At 49.8% G+C, this 23,917-nt stretch overlaps 1 protein-coding gene across 13 annotated transcripts in view; it reads right to left on the minus strand.

Moving 5' to 3' along the window:
• AAK1 (AP2 associated kinase 1) overlaps positions 1-23,917 on the minus strand; it is a 96,565-nt gene that overhangs the window by 11,528 nt on the left and 61,120 nt on the right. For 2 of the 13 annotated variants that reach the window (XM_054049658.1, XM_054049657.1), the window contains 5 exons: positions 13,811-13,912; positions 12,138-12,239; positions 11,270-11,380; positions 5,377-5,481; positions 1,804-3,943 (listed from right to left, as the gene is read on the minus strand). The exons of 6 other annotated variants lie outside the window; for them this stretch is intronic. In XM_054049658.1, the coding sequence (XP_053905633.1) occupies positions 3,849-3,943; positions 5,377-5,481; positions 11,270-11,380; positions 12,138-12,239; positions 13,811-13,912 (515 nt within the window). In that variant the 3' untranslated portion in view covers positions 1,804-3,848. Of the gene's footprint in view, positions 1-1,803; positions 3,944-5,376; positions 5,482-11,269; positions 11,381-12,137; positions 12,240-13,810; positions 13,913-15,267; positions 17,187-19,959; positions 20,038-23,917 lie in introns of those variants that run through there. 5 more of the 13 variants (XM_054049659.1, XM_054049661.1, XM_054049663.1 and 2 more) reach the window with 5 other exon arrangements.

The raw sequence follows: 23,917 nt of genomic DNA on the forward strand, positions 1-23,917 counted from the left end.
CCCCTGCCATGGGCAGGGACACCTCCCACTGGATCAGGGGCTCCAAGCCCCATCCAACCCGGCCTTGAACACCTCCAGGGATGGGGCAGCCACCACTGCTCTGGGCAACCTGGGCCAGGGCCTCCCCACCCTCATTGTAAAGAATTTCTTCCTGATGTCCAATCTAAATCTTTCCCTTCCAATTTTAAGCCATTCCCCCTCACCCTATCACTCCATGCTCTTGGAAAAAGCCCCTCCCCAGCTTTCCTGCAGCTCCTTTCTGTACTGGATGCTGCTCTAAGGTCTCCCCAGAGCCTTCTCTACTTCACACTGAACAACCCCAGCTCTCCCAGCCTGTCCTCAGAGCAGAGGTGCTCCAGCCCTTGGATCATCTTCACGGTGATCCCTTACTCCAGTTATTTTCTCCTTACAGACCTGTGCACACTCCAGTGGCACCGCAGCAGCCGGTGCTCAAGGGCACTTTCTGCATTCAGAGGCCCATATGCTCCACAGTTTAGGTTTGCCTGGATACCCCAAAACTTGCTGAACTCCGCCTTTGGTTCGATCATATCTGTACTTTCATTTTAATAACAACATTTGTTTTTAATCGAGTTTTAGATAAGGCGGCTTTGGAAAGTCACTGGAGGCAATATCCTGCAAGCTTTCAAGGTGAAGGATGCAGTCATCATTCATTTCCAAGAAGCTCCCCCTAAAAATGATTCTGTCTACACAGAGATTCTCTCGAGCCACCATTTGCTTGTGGTAAATGGGCTGTTAGAGGCTGCAGAAGGTCTGCCACAAAGGCACCAGCACCGAGAGCCTCCCACCCACCTCACCTCTCAGGCTACTCCAGCAGGTTGCACACTGCCTGCAGACCTGGCCAAGTCCTCCACACTTGGCCAAGTCCCTGGGAACCCCGTCAAGACTCAGAGAGCCAGGATTCAGAAAACCGCACCTTCTGGTTTGGGAGAGATGCTCCCAACACAGTGTATTTCCTGATCTCCGACTGGTGGGTTTAACACGCCTGCTCATCCCGTTAAAAGACAAGGTGGGGAGGTTTCCAAAGGAACGGTTCAAAACCCAAGCCCTCTCCTCCAAGCAAGAACCAGTATCAAGGTTCCAGCTGTTCCTTTGAACACCTCGCCACTCCAAAACCAGTTTAGTCTTGCATGCAAAGCACAGCCTCGGCCGGAGAGGAAATTGCTCCCTGTGCTGTGGGTGCACTTGTAGCATCCTCTCAGGAGGATCCATCAACAGAGCGAACGCCAAGAACTCTCCTACAAGCTCCAGCCTGTGGGGGCAGAAAGGCTCCCCGTCCCCCTGAGGCAGGTGGACACCACATCCCAGGCAGGAGGAGAACGCTCTGCTGTGACCTCACAAGCTGCAGGTTTGTCACTTACTAACCCCTGGCCCTGTGCCCTTTCACAGAGGACACAAACATCTCCCATGATTTCAAACACATCCCCAACCACAGCTATGAGAGAATTCTCTTGCTTTGGGAACGCTGGGTACCACGCGTCTCCCCTGCGGACACCAGCTGGAAGTTCTGTTTGTTCCTTCACAGCAGCAGCTTCCACATCAACTCCTCAACTCAGGAGCCGCGCACCACCGCTAACCCACCGCCCCGAGCACAGCCACAGCTCCGGAGAGCTCCAAGGAACCCCAAGGTCCTGCTCGCTTCACCACTCTCATTTCCCATTCCTTCCACAAGGAAGAGGCGAGTCTTTTCTGATGCCGGAGGTCTGGATAACAGACACCTAAACCCGTCTGCTCCATTGTCTCGTTTGCCCACCCAGATCCACGAACAGCTACTTGAAACAGCAATAAAATAAACATTCACATCTGCTTATTTAATAGATTATTCACAACCCAGTGCATTTATAATTTTTTCCAGAACCCTTGAACAAGCGCCATTAGATTTAAAATCTTAAACATTCTTTAAAAGTACTTTAATTCACAGAAATCTTTGTTGCTAATATACAGTAGATGGTTACTTTTTAAAATCCATTCTCTTTTCATATAATCTCAGTATCTGACTATACAATAACTTTCTATCTATAGCATCTTCGTGTTTTCCAGTCCAGCTCGCCTGTGCTTTAGGAATATAAAACAAAAAAAATAATAAAGTTCTATCCACAATTTTACTAAGGTCATTTCCATAGTTCTCATGTAAAGCTTCTCTTGGAAAGTGCAGTATACACAGGTCATGATACAACACACTTAAGCAATACTTTTACTATTAAGTGTAGGTTTTAAAAGAAGAATAACGTAGAGCAGACACGATCGACAGCAGTTCTATTTACAGAATTTGTTAAACTATGTGTCAGGGGTGGATAGCGGAGAGACCGGAGAGAGGGAAGGAGTAGTCACGAACTTTTGATTTCGTTCCTTCTCAGCGAGGGGTCAGCACAGACATTTCAGTCGTTCGTACTTTCGCACATGGGAACTGCACTGTTACTACTACGGCTACGTACACGTACACAAGGTGAGCAGGAAGCTACTGGTTATTCCACTACAGAGGGAGAGTCCTGCTGGTCAGAAAGAGCTTTCAAATACAAGAGAGAAATTCTGGACTTCAGGACCAAAAGCCAGTGAGAACAAGGTTAGCAGATCCAGCTAGTGACAAATTAAGCGTGTGAAAGGAAAAAGAAAAGGTAAAGCCCCCCAAGCTGGAGCAGCACTTATTTCAAACTGTTTGAACCAAGCGCACGCCCGTTCCACACGGACTGAGGAGCAGAACGAAACCCACGGCAACCTGTGGCTACCGAGAGCGCTGGTGCTGTCCTGCACGGGTTTGCGCTGTCTGCAGTTACAAGAGAAAACGGGGAACCCAGAACAGATGCCAGATGCTCGACTAAAACCAGGATTGAAAAATAGACAAACAACCGCAGGACCATTTGTTTCATACACGCTTTACAGTAGGTTGGGGGCATTTTCTTTTTGTCCAGTCAAACACAGAAGTCACAGAAAATACATCTGCTGCTGCCACAATGCCCTCTTCATCCCAGCAAGGTGAACAAAACGCTAGTCCCAGCCATACTCACATGCGTGTGGTTTAAAACCTCATCAAATTTCTCTTAAGGTCATTTTTTTGCAGCTTTAACCACCTGGTTTGGTTTTTCTTTTGTTCTTTTTCGCCCTCCCCTAAGGAAGTGCGGTTCATTCCCAAGCGGGATTGTTAAAGAGCCCATAGCTGGGGACAGTCTGGAAAACTCTTCCTGTGCCCCATCACCCGAGGGACGGGGCAAGGCAGCTCCGGAGCAACACGGAGCTTCCTGCCCCTTGGAAGCAGGCACTGGCCATAGAGAACCACCAGCGCTCTGAACCCGTGTGCTGCAGTGAGGGCAGCCCCAGGGATGTCACTGCAACCCCTTCCTGCCCGCTCATCAGAAAAACAGAAAGAAAACAAAAACCAACCCCAAAACACGAACGCAAAGATTGAAAACACAGTTGTTCACACACTGCTCTGGGGAGAAAGGAGCCTCTGTACACGGGGGTCACACGGCAGCTACGATTAACTAACTCGTTACGGTTAGGCTTCCCGTGGCGCTGGGAACGCAGCTCGGCGGGCGGCAATGGCCGGTGCTCCCTGCAGCCACCGGCACAAGGAGAGGGGCAGCGGGAACCACAGCGGGTTGGACCAGCTTAGAGAGCGCTACCTGGAGAACTGGACGGGATCTTTCCCAGGGCAGGGGAGGACAGGGACAAAGGTGGGCGACTGTCTCTTGTTGGCAGATTTGTTTTTCTTTTAATTAAGGGGAGCATGTGTGTGGGGAACCCAAAAAGACCACAACTGACGGAAACTCTTCTGGAAATGAAAACGGAGGCTTAGGTACGTTACAGAAACTGCGTCTGCTACTGTGTCACTGCTACAGGTCTATGAGCTGATCCACCAGCAGTAAAGACCTGGCTATGTTGGGAAGACTGGACTCAGAGCTTCCACTGTTGTTTCTAGAATGCCCACCTGAAAGTGCGAGAGATAGAAATTCAGTATTGAACAGGACACACACACACGACAGTTTCAGATGTTCAAGCAAGCAAGAAAGAAAAAAGTCAAAGCAAAACAGAAAATTTGCTCAAGCTCTTCTCGTTACCTGCATCACAACAACATTCCCCGTCTCGCTCTTCCGCCCTCTCCCCACCCACTGCCCTGCCTTAAACATCACAGCATCCAACAGATCTTTACAAACCACCCCTTCTTCCCAAGGTTTACATCCAAGCTGCAGAATTCGTCCTTACTGAAGGATCTACAGAGTGATCCCAAGAACTCCCATCACCTCTAGTAAGAACTGTTCAAAGTTTGATATCAGTTGCTGGTTTAAGAGCATCTTTCAGTGGCGAAAGGGGGCTGAGCTACTGTGTGGCTTTAAAATTGGTGCTTTGATACTGAAGGAAAGATGCTGCTCTTTCCAGGCAGCACATCTGGGCCTAGCCTTGGTAGAAATCGTCTGGCTTTGAGCAGGAGCAGAGTTTCTAATGCCCACGCCCTCTTTCTAATGAGCACTGGTGTTTGAAAGTTGGCTTTAGGTGCAGAGTGGGGCACAGCACATTCACGCTTTAAACAAAAAGGGGCATTTGGGAGGTCAAAAGAGTTCTATTGAGCTAAATAAAAATAATGCACCACAAAAAAAGGAGCCCTGGAGTTTGCTTTTGAAATGCACTAGAGCAGCGAAAGCTGTCATCAAAGCCTTTCAGCAACCAGAGAGCAGAGCCGTTTGACTGCCCGGGGGAAAACACTGCTGCTCTAAAGGAAACTGCACCGCTTCTTCGACTTAACCCAACGCCAGACGGGAAAGGGCTGCAAAGATCGTGTTACTGCTACCTAAGTGACAGGAACGCTGTGAAGGGAGGAATGTTCCAGTCTCTGTCCTAAGGACTGTGACAGCTCAAAGCTCTTCAGAGGAGGTGGGTGCCATCTCCCCAAATTCTTGAACTCAGTTCTCACGAACACCTTTGGAAGATGTCAGTGGGAAGTGAAAAAATTCACTTTCAGCAGGAGTTTCAGAGTTATAAAGGATTATCATCACCTCCTTCACTAGCGCCTTCCCTTAAGTCAAGAGGACTCCTTCCACTGGCTTGAACAGTCAAGAGGAGCGTGGGGAAGGCAGCTCTCGCTGCCCTCCAGCCACGGCGGGTTGTGCCTGCCTGACTGTTAGGAACGACTTCGTGGCACCTAAAGACGCTGCCGCAGCTTTTGCCTTTTTGGACATGCAATCTTCTCGCAGAGAGATTCCAGAGACGTTTCCAGGCCAATGTAAATCAGAGACTAAGCTCACTAAACACTAGAACGAGTGCCTCACAGTTTATGATTTGAATCGCTTCCCGTGCGCTGCAGCACCACTGCCCCAGAACTTTTCCTGTTTCCTTTCCCTTTTCCACCCCCGAATCCTGGCTTACCTTGTGAATTTTTGGATATCAACACTGGAATTGGGTCAAACTCATCTTCTGTCACTTTTTCAGAGCCCTCAGGAGCATCAAAGCCTGATATCAGGTTAGTATCTTCTGCAGCAGAAAGGAGAGACAGAGGTAAAGAAGCACAGACAGCAGAGGCTGGTTAGAATGGCTGAGAAGTGTTAGAACCTCTTTATGTTTTCAGAGACAGCGTTTAGAAGCAGAAGTTTCAATTAAAAGGTGAAATAAAGTTGGTAAGTCTTTGGTAAAGAAAGTTAAGAGATCCAATTAAATACCAAAGTGGAGGGAAAACCAAACCAAAATAAAAAGCGAGCCAAGTCATGAGAACTAAAATAAAATCTGGCCAATGTGAAGCCTTCCCAACCGTCCGAGTTGAGAGCTGAGGGAAAAGCCTGGGCCTAAAGGTCCCCAAGACTGCAGGTGTTCCAGTGGCTGCCAGACATTAGTACAGTTTGAGAGCACAATCTGGCTCTCCCGTTCCCAGCTCTCAAGCACAAGGAGGAGAAAAGGGCTGGGAAAAAAAAAACCACAGAAGAAATTCCAGTCACCTACGTGAGACAAACCTCCTGAGCTTCCACCTGCATCGATAAAACATGAAGTGCAACATGAAGGCAGATTTCTAAGGCGTTTAAATGCCTGAAGGCGTAACAAGATACAAAAAGAGAGGTTTCTAAAGGCGCCTAGAGCAGTTCTGGCACATCACTCTATTGATTTCAAACCACGGCAGCTGTAGTCAGACACTCAGTGGGAGGCACTTTCCACGATCTTCACAGCAGAAGAGACATTTATCGGCCTTATCAGGCAATTACATGCCTTTAGGGACTTTCATACTCTCGGCGTATCACTTCTTGTTCCTTTAGACACCAAAAATACCTTCCCCGATCTAATACTCAGTTACTACGTGACATATTTCTGAAAGCCCAGCAAGGACGTGTACAAGTCAGTGGTTTCCAAGGACCAGGACCATTCCCATTCGACTTGGATCAAGAATAAAATTTCTTTCCTGAAAGTTGACAAATACGCTAACGGGTTTTGGGAGGCAAGAAACCACTTGTGGAAATCCACTGTCCTCTGGAGGATCGGATCCAGAAAGAACCCACAAGCTCATAGAAGCCTGTAAAGCGTCAAACCCCGAGTTTTCACCCTAATGGACAGTCCCACCCTGTTATCGCTCTGTCTCTGGAGTTAGTTATTTGTGGCTCATCTCAGCCCATCTGGCAGCCTTTATTCCATTTCACTTCATTTATACGCAGAACTGCTCACAGCTCCAGCGTTCCTGTGCCAGAAGCTCCTGAAGGAGCATGGCTCCGTTCGGGATTGTCTTCCCCAAGGAGAGGGACAGCCCAGGAGTGTCCCTGTTTGGGCAGAACTCCTTCAAACATGTCTGAGCTCCCCTCAGGGACTTTATATCACCAGAAGCAGACAACAGTCTCCCCTCGCGTACACGCAACACGGGGCTGTGTTCAGCAAATGCAAATTAAGGAGTCCTGAAGGCAAAGCAAAACTATTCAGAGACCAGAAAAGAGCCCCGTAAACCACAACGGCATGGTTGGAGCATCAGTCCATGCCCAGACTGTGGCTGCTTTTCCAAGCTCTCCTGGTCCCACTGATAACTTCCAGCTCCGCAGGCCGGTTCCACCCATGGGCAGCAGCATCTGGCCCACAAGTGCTTCGCAGCACTGAAGCCAGGACTGGATAAATAAAGCAAACAAAGAGACTGAGACAATCGGAGAGGGAATGTCCAGAGCTGCCACAGCAGTGGCTGAAGGCACAAATGAGTTTTTGAAGATTTTGACATCTTGCACCCTCCCTTCCCCCCAAGTCTCCCTTTCCTCATCCAGCATGAGCCCTCCTCATTCCAGAGAACAGCAGAGCAACTGGGAGAAGTCACGCAGTGGTCTGCTAGTTCGTTTTCTCATTAAGTCACACCAACAACGTTTTACTTTGCTGTGTTCCAGACATGGAGCAAGAACTGCTCCGCAGGCATTTCCAGCCATTTATTCCAAATAAAGTGGCATGGAAGTGTATCGCAGCAATGAGCAATTAGAACAACTGCTTGTTGAAACCCAAAAGCTCTATGAAAAACACACTCGTTTTGAAGTGTTATCAAGTGTAAAAATTCATTGCAGGCTGCTTTTACAGTGATTCCTCTTGAGGAAAGATCATCTTCCATTATGGGGGGTGATGTGATTGAGAGCAGCCCTGAGGAGAAGGACTTGGGGTGATGGTCGATGAGAAGCTCAACATGAGCCTGCACTGTGCGCTCGCAGCCCAGAAACCAACCGTGCCATGGGCTGCATCGAAAGCAGCGTGGCCAGCAGGGAGGGAGGGGATTCTGCCCCTCTGTTCCTCTCTTGGGAGACCTCATCTGGAGAATTGTGTCCAGTTCTGGAATCCTCAATGTAAGAAGGAGATGGAGCTCTTGGAACAGGTCCAGAGGAGGCTACAAAGATGATCCGAGGGCTGGAGCACCTCCCATATGAGGACAGACTGAGAGAGTTGGGGTTCTGCCTGGAGAAGGGAAGGCTCAGAGGAGACCTTACAGCGACCTTCAAGTACCTAAAGGAAAGCTGGGAGGGGCTTTTTTTAAAGGCATGGAGCGATAGGACGAAAGGGAATGGCTTTAAATTGGAAGGGGTAAGATTTAGACTAGACATTCGGAGGAAATTCTTCACAGTGAGGGTGGGGAGGCCCTGGCCCAGGTTGCCCAGAGCAGTGGTGGCTGCCCCATGCCTGGAGGTGTTCAAGGCCAGGTTGGATGGGGCTTGGAGCCCCTGATCCAGTGGGAGGTGTCCCTGTCCATGGCAGGGGGTGGAACTACATGATCTGTAAGGTCCCTTCCAACTATGATTCTATTCTATGATTCTTTACTGTAGGGGTTGTTAGCAAAGGAGCCGAGCAAAACCCATTGTCCAGGGGCACCCAGTAGCTGGCATTTGTGCTCCGGGCCTCTCTTCTTAAGGCAACAGGAAGACAGGAGCCCTGGCCTTCCCTTGCACCTGGGAGGCTGTGCAGCACCCACCAGTGACCACACGCCTGATGTGCGTAAGAGCCGCCTGCTAACAGCCAGCGTGTCCCCGAGGATGACATGCACTGTTCACAGCCGCTGCAGCTCGGAATGGGGATGGGCCAGAACAGAGCAGAGTTCTCAGTGCAAGTGGCACTGCAGCTGTCAGCTACTCAAATGATTCCAGTGCCACCGCTCCAGCCACGCCACAGGGAGAGGACCCGGGTTTCAGGTGGACACTGCAGCTCGGGAAACAAAGCCCTCTGAGCCAGAACCGAGCTTCCCAGGGTCACACAATCACATAACAGTTTGGGCTGGAATGGACCTTAGAGTTCCACCCCCTGCCATGGGCAGGGACACCTCCCACTGGATCAGGGGCTCCAAGCCCCATCCAACCTGGCCTTGAACACCTCCAGGCATGGGGCAGCCACGACCTCCCTGGGCAACCTGGGCCAGGGCCTCCCCACCTCTTGTTGTGAAGAATTTCCTCCTAACATCTCATCTCAATCTTTCCCCTTCCAATATCATAGAATCATAGAATCACCAGGTTGGAAGGGACACACTGGGTCATCGAGTCCAACCATTCCTAACACTCCCTAAACCATGCCCCTCAGCACCTTGTCCACCTGTCCCTTAAACACCTCCAGGGAAGGTGACTCCCCCCCTCCCTGGGCAGCCTCTGCCAGTGCCCTATGACCCTTTCTGTAAAAAAAATTTTCCTGATGTCCAGCCTGAACCTCCCCTGGCGGAGCTTCAGGCCATTCCCCCTTATCCTGTTCCCTGTCCCTTGGGAGAAGAGCCCAGCTCCCTCCTCTCCACAACCTCCTTTCAGGTAGTTGTAGAGAGTAATAAGGTCTCCCCTCAGCCTCCTCTTCTCCAGGCTAAACAACCCCAGCTCTCTCAGCCGCTCCTCGTCAGACGTTCTCCAGCCCCTCACCAGCTTCGTTGCTCTCCTCTGGACACGCTCCAGAGCCTCAACATCCTTTTTGTGGTGAGGGGTCCAGAACTGAACACAGTACTCAAGGTGCGGTCTCCCCAGTGCTGAGTACAGAGGGAGAATAACCTCCCTGGACCTGCTGGTGACCCCATTTCTGATACAAGCCAAGATGCCGTTGGCCTTCTTGGCCCCCTGGGCACACTGCTGGCTCATGTTCAGTCGCTGTCAACCATTAACCCAGGTCCTTCTCCTCCGCGCAGCTCTCCAGCCATTCTTCCCGTAGTCTGTAGCACTGCATAGGGTTGTTGTGCCCCAAGTGCAGGACCCGGCATTTGGCCTTGTTGAACCTCATGCCATTGGCCTCGGCCCAGCGGTCCAGCCTGTTCAGATCCCTTTGCAGAGCCTCCCTACCCTCCAGCAGATCCACGCTTCCTCCCAGTTTAGTGTCATCTGCAAACTTGCTCAGGGTGCACTCAATGCCTTCATCCAGGTCATTGATAAAGACATTGAACAGAGCTGGACCCAGTACTGAGCCCTGAGGAACTCCACTTGTGACTGGCCTCCAGCTGGAGTTAACTCCATTGACCACCACTCTCTGGGCCATCCAACCAGTTTTCAACCCAGGAGAGTGTGTGCCTGTCCAGCCCAGAGGCTGACAGTTTCTGAAGCAGAATGCTGTGAGAAACTGTGTCAAAGGCTTTACTGAAGTCCAAGAAGACTACAGCCACAGCCTTTCCCCCATCCAGTAGTCGAGTCACTATGTCATAGAAGGTGATCAGATTAGTTTGGCAAGATCTGCCTTTCGTAAACCCATGCTGACCGGGCCTGATCACCCGGTTCTCTTGCATGTGCTTCATGATAGCACTCAACATCACCTGTTCCATGACTTCCCCAGCACTGAGGTCAGACTGACAGGCCTGTTGTTCCCTGGATCTTCCCTGCAACCCTTCTTGTAGATGGGCGCAACATCAGCCAGCCTCCAGTCCAATTTAAAGCTGTTCCCCTTGTCCTGTCACTCCGTGCCCTTGTAAAACGTCCCTCCTCAGCTTTCCTGCAGCCCCTTTCCATACTGGAAGCTGCTCTAAAGTCCCCCTGGAGACTTCTTTTCTCCAGGCTGAACAATCCCAACTCTCTCAGCCCGTCAGGGTCCTCCACTCTTGCTTGAGAGCAGGAAGAGAACAGAACTGTGATCACTGCACGGCATTTCCCCTCAAGCTCAAATGCTGATGTGCTCAAGGGCTGACCTGCAGCTCTCTGGAATCCCCACAGCCGCACTGCTGCCTGTCGGCGGCTCTGCACTTGGGTTACTATGAAACTCTTCCATTTTTCAGTTGGATGTTGAACTTAGACTTTTTTGTTGTGACACTGCAGTTGGAGTCACCAACCTGATAACCTCTGAAAAGAAAAACACTCTCCAGACCTGGAAAAGCTCAGTCAGGTGCTACAGACGCTAACTCCAACAATCCAAAAATATTCCTTTTGTTTCAAATCCCTGTGGGGGTGATGCCCCCACGATGGGTGATTCTCAGGCCCCCGTCCAGAATTCAGAATGCAGCATAAAAGCAGGTCTCAAATCCCACACGTAAAAAGCAAAACCAGAGTGCACTCACTCACAGCACACAAAAGCCCACCTTCCAGCCTAGTGAGCTCCTTCTGCGCTATCCCTCTTCCATGGCAGATATCACCTGTCTTGCCAAACTTTGTATTTACAGTCAAACTGAATATTTTTATCTATATTTTTCCCTCAGCACTTCAGTGTGCATTCCAATTTCCACCAGCTTGGGAAGAAAACAAATAATGGCTTTGGGGGGAGGGACCCCATGGAACACGGGTCAGAGCATCTGCTGGTGTAAACTGGTATCAGCTTCACCTCACGACAGCTAAAGACCCTGCGCCAGAACCGGTTATGTGTTAGAGACAAAGGAAGAGTTTACCTTTGTGAGGTTGAGCTGTGAAAGCTACAGGAGCAAACTCATCCAAGAGGTCAGCAGCAGGGTTAGAAAGCAGAGAACAGTCAAGCAGAGAGTCTTCCCCAGTGAGAGAGTCTGGATCCAGGTTAACATCCAGAGGCCGCACGGAAGCAGGAAACAGGACACAAACACTGTTAAGCTCACATTCTCACGTTCCTGTTCCCGTCCGCTTAGTGCACAAACAGAGGTGTGATGCAAAGCCAGCACAACATCTACTGTTACTTGTGATGGAGAACATTTCTTACCGGTGAAGAGGAGGGATTCCAACACCCTGAATGCTCTCTAATGCATTCTCTGGGGCAAGCGGCCCTCTAAAGCCGCCTGTACAACAACAAAATTCTACACGGGTGATGGGGGGAATGAGGGGGAGTGTGGGGATGCACACAGGGACTCTGGCAAAACTCAGCACGCTGGCTGTTTCATAAGAGACCTCTGAAAAGACGTCAAGTTCATCTGCTGCAAAAGCGGTCAGGTCAAAGCCTTCGCAGTGGGAGAGGGACGAGACTTGCCTACTATGACACTACTGTACAAGGGAACAGAGGAAAACCAGTGGCTGCTCCAGATTTAAAAAGCATTTCCTCAGAGCATCCTCTGGCACTGACAGTTCTGTAACGGCCGGCTGCAGGAACACCGTGCCACTCTGCACCAGGAGCAACCCCGGCCCTCACCGAACCAGGCAGCACCCACTTAAAGGCACACAAGCAAGTCCAGTTTACACTAGTGGGAAAAGCAGCAGAGAGGCTGATGTTCCCGAGGTCAGTGCTTTCTGCGTCATCCGGCCCATGCCGGTACGATGCATCCCTGCCCTCCCGCGCCCTCCTGCCTCACCAACCTGTTCTGTTGGAGGCAACCGACTCGGTCTGTGACACAAGGCGTTGGGGCAATGGAGCCTCGAGGCCCGGTATGAGACTCTCAACAGCTACGTCAGGTTTTCCTTTCCAAATGTGCGAAATAGCAGAGCAGAGAAGAAGCCAGAGGTTAGTTTGCGAGAGACAGCACAAGCAGCAACTAAGGTGGCAGTTGTCTGAATCCTTTAGCGACCCTTTACTACAGGAGCTGCGCCAGCTGCAGCGAGAGGCTGAAACTGGATCCCGAGGGAAGGCTGGGACCCACCAGGGCTCGTTGGGTTTGAGTTCTTCTGCGTGGCTTTCATTTATTTGTGCAAACCCAATTTGAAATACCCAGAGGGTGGAATGGGAGGTTAATAACACCTGACCTGCAGCAATGCAGAAGGCCCGGCCCTGGGGAAATAACTGCGAGGTTTTGCAAGCCCCTTCTCCAGCAGCAGGAGAACCCGGACCTAGACGAAGCCGCCTGGCATCAGCAGGAACAGAGCATTAAAATACCCTTGGCACATTCCCAGTTCAGCCTGTAAAAAGCCAAGACATGGGATCCATCTTTTCATTTTGAGCACCCAGTGGAGCAAAAAGGTGATAAAGTTTCGATGTCTCATTGAAAACCCCCATCCCCAGCATTGTCTAATGCTGGTGTCCACTACACGTCTACAAAAGCAGATGTTCACCAAGGCTGGAAAGAGAGATTTGGTTTTATAGAAACCAAGAAGGGGAAGGGGAGAGACATGGAAGGTGAACTGTTGCAGTCCCACCAGCCAGGGAGAGCGCTTGGCTGGGTCTGGTCCTTAAGGACCGACATCAAGGTAATGACCAAGATGTTTAATTAAAGAACAAGGATGCGCTCAAGCGCTAGGATCAGAACGGTCTAGTTGGTCGGCCTCAGAGAGATTAATGAACATTTCTATTTGCACAGAAGCATGGGTCTGGATTTGCAGGATCATCATCTAAGAGAATTCAGACAACTGCCAGAAATTGCAAAAGGGAGAACAAATCTCGTTATCACAGTGACTCATTTTATACCTTTGTATTCAAAGCTACGGGGCTATAACCAGCTGAGGAGGGGACCCTGGCTGGGACCCAAATCCACAACTGCAGCTGACTGTAATTAAAGGCAGTAATTATTAGTCATTAGTACATCTGGATCAAAATAGGATCCTGCAAGACTCCAGAATCCTGGTAGTGCCCGAAGCCTGGGCTCTGGGCTCACCGCAGCCCAGCACCTTTAGCCTCAGCGTGCGCCCCAGGCTGTCCTCCTCATCCTGCCGAGGGCCGACAGAGGGCCAGGCAGGCTCAGCGCCAGGGCCGTTACACTCCAAGCCTTCCGCAGAAATGGAGCGATCTTTTGCATCTTTTCCTTTGGTCAAAAATGAACTTTCTTCTACCAAGACCAGCAGGACACACAAGGCCCAACCGCGCTATGTTATTGTGCCAAACGAGTAAGTCTGGATTTTAAATGCCTTTGGTGATGAGGTGCCAGCCCGCGGGGAAAGGCGGATGTGTCCCAGCAGCATCCGTAACTTCTCACCACATCGTGTTTCACCAACACCAGCGGCCGTGGTGAGAGCCCAGGAGGGTAAACACACGGAGTTATCATGCAGAACATGACATGCTATGTAAGAGAGGGGAGGAGGCGCCCTGAGGTCATTTTTACCATTCACAGCGTCTGACGTGCTACCGAAGGGGTCAGCGAGAGGCAGGATATCAGGGAGCAGAAGCGCAGTCTCAGGAGACTTGAGTCCCTCAATCAGTTTTTCTGGGTTAAGCAGGAAAGGAGGAAGGCAGGCAACAGAGAAAAAAGGCAAAACAAAAGAAAGACAACATTAATCAGGTGCCGAGCTGAGCAGCTCGTGGTCAGAGTGTCGGCACCGAGAGCATCTGCACGGCTGTGTGTGCAAACACCACTGTTGCTTTGAGAAACGAGAGGGCAGCCACGTGCCAGGTGGGGAAATCTCATCCGCCGTGCGCGGGTCTCCCGAAGAAGCCACAGAGCCCGCGGCTCTTCCATGCCTACCCAAACCACGGGAGCTTAATGTGACCACTGAAAACCAAAGGGAAAAAAGAAAAAGAAAAGAGAATCCCTGCATTTTTTCTCCTCTCCCCTTCCTGCGCCGAGGAGGCCTTGGCTTTGTTAGTCTTTGCATAATGAGAAGAAACAGGAGAGGTGATCAGAAGCCCAAGACACTAGAGCTAAATATACAACACCTCTGGATTTGCTCAAGAACGGCACAGTTACAGCTCTTAAGAGCTTAAGCAAATCCAGAGAACAACGAGACACGGACAGACATCAGAGCCTGCCCCAGGTTAACTAGCTCTCTAGTTACCAATGCGCTATTTTCAATATCAGGTTTCAAATCAGACGTGTCCTTCTCAGCAGCACAGCTCCTGGGGTTCCCATTATGCTTCACACAAAGACATTTAAAAGTTAATCTCAATTATTAATCTGGCGGATGAGTGATTTCACAACCACACTAACCGGGTTTTCAATAAGGAGCTTAATTATTTAGCCTTCACAAGGGTTTCTTCACAGAACAAGCAGATAAAGAACGCTTCCAGCAAATCCCGTAAATGATCACTCTCAGCAGAAGAGCACTGATAAAACTTGCTCGATACAGACAAACGCGGGCATTTCAACATATAGAGCCCAGCGCCAGAACGGGCTGCGGCCCCGACAGAGCTGAGCCTTTACTGAGGGCTGAGACGTCTCTGGTTCAGACGACAGGCGGAGAGAGCTGGGCTGCTTCAGCCTGGAGAAGGGAAGACTCTGAGAAGACCTTGGAGCAGCTTTCAGTGCTGAAAGGGGCTCCAGGAAAGCTGGGGAGGGATTTTTCACAAGGGCCTGGAGTGACAGGATGAGAGGGAATGGCTTTAAATTTGAGAGGGGAAGATTTAGATGAGACATTAGGAAGAAATTGCTAACGATGAGAGGGGGGAGGCCCTGGCCCAGGTTGCCCAGAGCAGTGGTGGCTGCCCCATCCCTGGAGGTGTTCAAGGCCAGGTTGGATGGACCTTGGAGCCCATGATCCAGTGGGAGGCGTCCCTGCCCATGGCAGGGGGTGGATCTGGATGGGCTTTGAGGTCCCTTCCAACCCAAACCACTCCACGATCCTATGAATTTTAGACCCGTATTTTATGTTTTGAGTTCAAAGGCCGGCGTTACTACTCACCATTCCAAACAAAACGTGCTCACAACTGCACAAAAGTACAGGCTCCTGAGGACGGCTGTACAAAAACTAACCACACCGAGGAAGCCAAAGCAAAGCTTAACTTGCGCTCTTAAATACATGGTAATGACATCAATCTCTTTTACTGTCCTATATAAATAATGAAATAGCCCAGCAGCTTCAGAACTGTTTATCTAAAGCAGGACAGATTCTAATCCCCATGAAAACTTCTCAAGCCAGCCCATGAAAGCACCCAGGAGGGGAAGGAAACCTCCAGAGCGACCCGAGGCAGCTGCTACACCACCAAAGGCCCGAAGGTCAATTAAATGAAAGGAAGAATCTGATGGGAACAGCAGCCTCGAACGTACTTGAAACCTTCCCACCTCTGGGAGGAATCCTCAGTTTTAAAGGTCGGGTTTGCGAAGGCAAATGCACACCGGCTGCAGCGGGCTCAGGCCTGGCCTCTCCACTGCACAGAGAGGCTTTTTCCTTGGATGAAAGAGGCAGGGAGTAGGGGCCTGGGGACAAAAAGCGGTGTTTGTGCTCTGCAAAGGGAGTGAGGAGGATAGAATTGATTATACCATGTTGGGAAAACACAACGCAACACAGGAAAGGGACTTGGGGACATGGTGGCAGGGAACACACTCAATTCCTTTTCCCAGAAGGGAAGCAGTAACATCACACATTGTGAACATGTTCACACTTTAGAGGCTCAGGCCTTGGACACCATTCTCAAAGCAGACTCTCGCAGTGCCCACCCTCTTCTCAAGGCACCTGCATCAACCTAGACCTTCAAACCCACATATGCAATAATCATTCCTTTCACGATCCCATTACCTAGTGTCTTGCTCCCTGAAACCTCCCTCCTCCAGCCTTAACTGTCCAGTTTCCTCCTTTCTCATTACTGCAGATTTTGCATTTAACACAGTGAAACTGCCTCTCGCGCAGGGCCCAATGCTGCCTACTGAGCTCAGCTGCACTTTATAAACGTGCAGAAATTAGGAGAAGAACCATGGCACTCTTCTCCCTCCGTATCCGTTATCCATCCTGTTCCCTTGGCTCAACTGGTTTTATACAAAGCTTTCGACTGTCAATGGTTCTTCGTCTTATTTTAACTTCGGTCACCAGACCCCCTTTCTTGTTTCCACCTCTGTAAGCGGCCACTTTGTCCCTCTTAAGTGAGGCTCAGAACTTCAACAAAACCAAGAAAGTGTCAGGATGAAGGGGAAGGAGGTGCCAAAGTAACACAAATCAGACGCCTCGGTTTCTTTCGAGGCCTAGCAGTTCATTTCCCTGGTTCCTGCTTTGTGCTGCCTCTCATACCACCCTGCCGGAATAAAGGACAGCAGTCGCTTTAAGGGGTAGAGAAATTCATGTTCAACAAGGAGCAAAGGAAAAGTTAATGAAGGCACAGCAAAATCCAGGGTTCTGCATTAGTTAGCAGGAACACCTTCCCTCCAGGACATAAGTTTGGTGTCTTTAGCACAACATGCCTATTAAAAAGCACAGAAGTTTTTCTGAAACCACATCAAGTCTCAGAACAAGCCTTTGCAGCAGCAAAGACACCCATCTCTTCAGCCTCTGCTTCCCCACAGCTCCAGTGACGGCAGCAGTGACTCCAGGAGCATCTTCTGCACCCCAGGCTGTTGCCCTGCACGTAAACGTTGGATCTGCACAGTTAAACTGCAGCCACCAAGAGAGACAAAACAGCCCCTCTCCCGATCCTGAACTGCAGTGTGGCTCCTGCTGCCAAGGTGTTCTCTAGCAGAAGTTTAATTGTAATTTCCAAGAGAAAAGCTGTTTCACCTCTAAGTGAAGTCATGGTTGAGGTGGTGAGGAGTCAGCAAAGCTGAGCGATTTAGATGACTAAGAAAGAAAGCAAGAAGAGGGAAAAGTGGGATAACGAATCTCTTTTCTGTTACCTGTACAAACACAACAGTTCCGAGTCATGCATGAGGCAACCATCAATGGCAGAACAGACTCCTCCAGTAAAGCAATCAGCACGCAGGACGTTTCTGCCTTTCGCAGAAAGCACTGAGGCTACAGCCTTGGCTCTGGATTCCTCTGAACACCCTCGCCCGTCTGCCATCCCCTCAAAGACCTTCTGCGGCATGAGAACCAAGAGCGATGGTTTGCCTCTACGGTACCAGTTTCCCGTGACTCCCCAGGTGTGTGGGCACAGAAGACCAAGCTGCATTTTAGAAGCAGTCATGACGGCAGAGAAGATCTGTTATGCAGCAAACAGCAACGTGGCAAGAAACAAAAAAGTCTTCTGTGCTGCAGTTTCAGGGCCCATTGCAACCGATTCTGTGCATGTACAGAGCTCAGGCTGGAGAGTGACAGGACAAAACACACCCTGTATCAGCCACCATGCAGTTCAATTCAGGATTTTCATAGAAGCATGGAACGGTTTGGGTTGGAAGGGACCTCAAAGCCCATCCAGTCCCACCCCCTGCCATGGGCAGGGACACTTCCCAATGGATCAGGGGCTCCAAGCCCCATCTAACCTGGCCTGGAACCCCTCCAGGGATGGAGCAGCCACCACTGCTCTGGGCAACCTGCGCCAGGGCCTCCCCACCCTCACAGCAAAATCTTCTTCCTAAGATCTCATCTCAATCTCCCCTCTTGCAGATGAAAACCATTCCCCCTTGTCCTACCCCTGCATGCCCTGATCAAGAGCCCCTCCCAGCTTTCTTGTAGTCCCTTCCCCCTACTGGAAGCTGCTCCAAGGTCTCCTCAGAGCCTTCTCCAGGCTGAAAAACCCCAACTCTCTCAGCCTGTCCTCATAGTAGAGGAGCTCCAGCTGTTGGATCATCTTCGTGGTCTCCTCTGCAACCCATTCCAACAGCTCCTTCTCCCTATGTTAAGGATTCCTGAACTGGACACGGGGCTCCAGGTGGTGTCTCACAGTAGCAGAGCAGAGGGGCAGAATGCTCTCCCTCACCCTGCTGGCCACGCTTCTCCTGATGCAGCCCAGGACACAGGTGGTTTCTGGGCTGCCAGCGCACATTGCCGGCTCATATTGAGGTTCTCATCATCAACCAGCACCCCAAGCCCTTCTCCTCAGGGCTGCTCTCAATCACATCATCCCTCAGCCTGTATTGAAACTGTGGATTCTATAGTATCAAAGTCCTTCTGCCTCAAATCCAGACATATCCAGATTATTCATCTGTAGACATATGAACAAGCCCCACGATAAACAAGGGTAAGACAGTGTAACCCAATACAAAGATCACACAGCCTCTGAAGGGCTCTCAGAAAGGGTTTTTATCAAACTCCAGCTGGGTAACGTGCTTTAATCCATAACTGTGCTCCCACGTGAGGTGGCCTCCCCGGCCAGCCTACCAGAAACCTGTCAGATTCTTTCTGGATGGCAGTGACTGTAGGTTTGATTCAGGTTCCGGAATGATCTGGCTTTTGGTATTTAATTTTGTCAGCTCTTCTTCTTTGCCCATTTTCAGTCCCGACAGGACAGCAGCTCGTTTGCTTTGCACCAGCTGGTGGTGAAGCTGGCTCAGCAAGTAACATTCATCAGACAGTCTTAAGAAGTGTCAAAGCTTAGAAGCATGCAAGGTAGGATTAAAAAGTGCCCTATTAACCCTCTCCAGAGCTAAAGCCCAGCCACATCCTACAGCCTTCAGACAAAGGTTTTTCTTTTATCCCATGTTCCCTGTTCCTCACAGAAAGAAATTACTGTTTCCTAGCACAGTCAGAGGACGCAAAACCCACTGTGGAGAAAGCAAAGCAAGAGCCTACAGCTGACATCTTCCGGGGCATCCCCAAACGGCAGACGCTGGTTGTTTCCAAATGGGAACCAAACCAAATGATTTCCTCTGGGAATGAAAGCAAGGACCTCTCCTCTGGTTTGCACCAACCTAAGAATGAAGCAATACCATTTAGCATTCACAGAATTCAACTACGGATTTGTATCATGGTACAAGAAAGCAAGTTCAAACTCCACACGCAGGGTGGGGAGCACAGCTCTGGACAATTCAGGGAGAAAACACTGACCTTTTCCTTTTGATCCCTTCTTTTCTAACACATGCACAAACCTGATGTTTGAGACTAGACATAGGGAAGAATTTCTTCAACATGAGAGTGGTGAGGCCCTGGAACAGGTTGCCCAGGGAACTGCGCCACCCCTGGACGTGTTCAAGGCCAGGTTGGATGGGCCTTGGGCAGCCTGATCCAACGGGAGGTGTCTCTGCCCGTGGCAGGGTGTGGGACTGGATGATCTTTAAGGTCCCTTCCAACCCAAACTACTCTATGATTCTATGTCCAAGTAGTCAGTTTGCACAGACTCTGCGTCTGCAGCACCACCACTGCCAAAGACGACAAGTTGCCATGCTGCGTTTAGCCTCGGCCATACACCCGTTAAGCAACCAACCGTATACAGAAAGCAGGTAAAGAAGGACTAGAGTTATGAAAAAAACATAAATCAAGAGAGGAGGAGGCAAAGGGGCTTTTGGTTAGAGCAGGCTATTAGAACAAAGATTCCTGAGAAAACTGCAAGTTAGAAAGGGAATGGAGGGTAAAAATCTGTCATAGGTCGGAAAGAGAGTGAACAACCAAGATGCGAAATCTCAAAGCCAAAGAAGTCCACCAGCCAGGCACTGCACACAGGCAGAAAGTTACTCACTCATCTGCTGCGGAGGAATAGCAAAAAGAAAGACAGTTCAATAGAGCACACAGCAGAGTTCTTTTCTTCGGATGTCAACTGAGAAAGAAAGACAAGGTTGTAAAAAACTTGCCAAGTCAACCATGCTGCGAGTGGGAGGGCAAATTACCAGGGACAGATTAGTCACTCGGGGAGGTTTCTGACTATTGATTGATCAGGTACTAAAGCTTATAGGAAGCCCTGAATGTTATTCAGCAACCGAGGACTGACGAAACAAGGGAAAGCAGCAGACTTTTGTTTTCCTAACGGAGTTTCTGCCAAGTGGAATTCTTGTGTAGCACAAATAGAAAGAATTAAAAGCACAGCACTTGGAGCGCTTTAAATACACACACACGTGCCTTTAAACACCACAGAGAACAGCAGCACAAGGCTTAACAGAAGCTCCTTAAGAGATCAAAAGCAAACAGTTTCAGTTTAACTTTCCAGATCTCAAGTATCTGTCAAGTAACACCCTCTGTGAGACGAGATATGACTGGGACCCAGACAGAAACACCACCCCATGCTATTCACACTCATTTGGCCAGAATTCAGTGATCCATCAGCTTTCTTCTGGCAGAATCTCCAAGGGCATCTCTCTGCACCCATCCTTCACTCACCCAAAAACTTGTTTATTTGAGGAGGTATCTCTAGATCTCACACCTTTCCTGACACCATGACAACACTTCCTGACTGAAGAGGGCAGGTCGCTACATCCAGACAGCGCTTAAGCGTTTCCATCTCAGCAGATAGGAAGGGAGATGGGCTATAAATTGGAAGGAGGAAGATTTGGACTAGACATAGGGAGGAAATTCTTCACAATGAAGGTGGAGAGGCCCTGGCCCAGGTTGCCCAGGGAAGCGGTGGCTGTCCCATCCCTGGAGGGGTTCAGGGCCAGGTTGGATGGGGCTTGGAGCCCCTGATCCATTGGGAGGTGTCCCTGCCCATGGCAGGGGGTGGGACTGGATGGGTTTTGAGGTCCCTTCCAACTCAAGCCATTCTTTCATTCTAAAGCAGAAGTATTCACGTGCTCTGCGTCAAACCTCTTGTTAAACACCTCTGCAAAGCAGGCTGTCGGGATTGAGTCCGAAGTCCATTCGTGCTAACAGAAATGAAGTCGAAAGAAACAAACCCCACTGCACATAATGGCACAAAACCCCAAGACCTGGGACTTTATGGACTGAAGGCTCTATGACAAAGGGAAAGATCTGTCTTGACGCTTCGTAACTCAGTTTAACTTCAGGTCTCCAAGAAATCCTGTGCAAAATTTAGCCTCCCATGCTGGTAGGAGCCAAATTTGTCCTGGTAGACATTAAGTAGCCACATGTAGCAGAAAAATTACCATTCTGATCAAATACTCCATTATGATTAATCAGCAGCGGAGACCGAAATAAGCTTATTAAGAAGAACTTGGCTCACGTTCCTACACATGCACAAGGAAATATGTTTTCAGCATGAATATTTAATTCTCCCTTATTTTAACAGATGTTTTGCCATATTTTTATATCCCTCTTGCCAGCTCCTCTTAACCAGTTACAATTCCATTAAGATCTGTAGCCATACGCACTGGAGAAGGAGGGATGTGCTGAAAACCATTCTGCAACCACTCGATTATTGCCCACAGCTGATATTTCTGCCTCCTGCAGGATGCTACGTCACCTCTTCTCTAGAAGCGCTCTAGAAGCGTGTTATCCACAATCAATGGAAAACAACCTCCTCTAAGATATCACCCCTCTTGAGCGCCGTGATCCACGTGAGCAGGACAGCCCGCTAGAACCTGCAGTCCCAGGTTTGTCTGCACACGTGGAACAGACGACACAGAACTGAAGGGGTGATCTCGCTCTACCTACAAGCAAGCAGTAGTACTCAAAGCCACGTCTGTTCCCACAGCTCCACGGGAAGGGATTTGGGCCATCTGGGGATGCACCCTGTGACTATTTGCCATGTGGTAACCATCACAGAATCATGGAATGGTTTGGGTTGGAAGGGACCTCAAAGATCATCTCATTCCAACCCCAATTTACAATTGAGTAGTTTTTTCCCAGGAACCTGGGACAGAAAGGCTGACCTGTCCTTCTGAGCAGCCAGGAGAAAGGTGGGAAAGGCCAATGTCGTCTCTGGACAACATTCCAGTGATGCCACCTGCAACCTCCGGTGCCAGCAACAGGAGCAAGGTCGCGCTGTTGGCAAAAAAAGCAGCTGAGCTCTCAGCCACCGTAGATTTAGAGCATAGGGAGTTCACAAAACAGGCTCTGTACGACAAACAGGAAATACCAGATCAAAGCCTCACTTATGCCTGCAAGGAACGTCTTCCTGAACAAGACTGCTCTTGTAACCAAGGGTAAGGGCTGATGCTTTTACTTCTGAAAGGGCTATGCACGCTCAGAGTCTACAAAAAAGGCAGACGTAAAATGTTTTCAAAGCAATGAGATTCACTATCCAGGCTTCCTAAGAAATAAAAAGACTCCAAACAGAAAGCAAACATTTAGCAAGCAAAGAAACTCAGCAGCTTCTGCGCCAAAGTAAGGCGGCTTGGATATGTGCAACTGGAGATGCTGATACACTGAGAGACCAAAGCCAGCCCCAGCTCTCCTGACCCCAGGGCACACCGAAAAAGAAACATCTGTCTCATGGAAATTCTCCCGTCCAAGCCCTCCCTGCTCGCTGTGGGGATGTTTCTGCAGGTAACACAGACACAGAAGAACAAAGATGATTCTGTTTTGCCCCACAGACTGAAAACGAGAGACCTCATGCAGGATTTTTCTCTTTTCTGTTGAATTTACAAACACAGACAAACCCCCTCAGTTCTCAAACCTAAGATACGGCTGTAGCTCTGGTCCTTGAAAACACACACAAGCTCCTGGCCTCAAATTTTAGTTTGAAAAAAAACATTAGTGATGTCTTTGCAGGAATTTGCAGGAAGCCAAAGTCAGATCTCCTGCATGCCCTCACCACCCGCTGTGACCCATGGAAGGAGATGCCCTGAACTCAACAGGGCAGCGTTGTGGAGTCAGTTAAATTAAGAGTCAGTTTTGTGACTAACTCAGTGGCTCTAAGTCACTTTATTCTCTGAGAGCTCACTGCATGTTTTTGAGATGGAGTTCTTCACCAAAAGTGATAACACAGGGCACTGAGATGCAAAAAGGCCAATGTTTATACTTAATCAAGGCCATCCTCAAGCTGGCAGAAAAGGCTTGCACTTGTGACGTGGGGCAAATAGGGCTGGTGACCCCAAATTGACCTGCAGGATTCCATCCCATACACATCACACTTGGGATAAAATTAAGAGACCACGAGGGTCTCGGCCTCTTCTGCAATGGCCAATGTCCAGTGAGGACCTTGTCTGTCTGTTGCTCTTGATCCTGGATCCGTGCATTCCAGAATCCAGCACCTGAGCCCAGCTCCCTCCCACCACGGACCCATTCCCTCGCATCTGCTCTGCAGCATCTCTGGTGATGGGCAGAGATCGAGGGGCGGGGGCACGAGCTCAGATATTTGTGTATATTTCATTGCTTTCTAATTACTTTCACGATGATGATGACAATTACAGCTCTAGCTTCCAACCTGCACACCTCTTTCCTCTCATTTTCCTCTTCCTTTTCCCTGGGGGTGAGGAGAAAGCAATTTAGGAGCCCAAGTGCACATTTTTAGTTGCCGAAATGAGCCAGGTTTGGGGCTTAACTATGATGGGGAGACACACGCAAGCAGACAGTTTAGTGCAAGAAGGTTTAGCACCTGCCTGCAAAGATACACAACTGGTCACGGACCGATCTGTGGGATGAGCAACCTGGCAGCACAAACCTTCTAGCAACTGCTGCTCCGTGAGGTTGTGCTGTACCAAAACGCAACAGGGAACAAGGAAAAGAACTGTCTTGGTGTGTAACTGCCTGCGCTGAGCACGCCGGCAGAGAATTCAACAGCGGCCTGGGCTCGGAGACTTCAG

The sequence above is a fragment of the Cuculus canorus genome, chromosome 26 (genome assembly GCF_017976375.1).
Source record: "Cuculus canorus isolate bCucCan1 chromosome 26, bCucCan1.pri, whole genome shotgun sequence".
Lineage (NCBI taxonomy): Eukaryota > Metazoa > Chordata > Aves > Cuculiformes > Cuculidae > Cuculus > Cuculus canorus.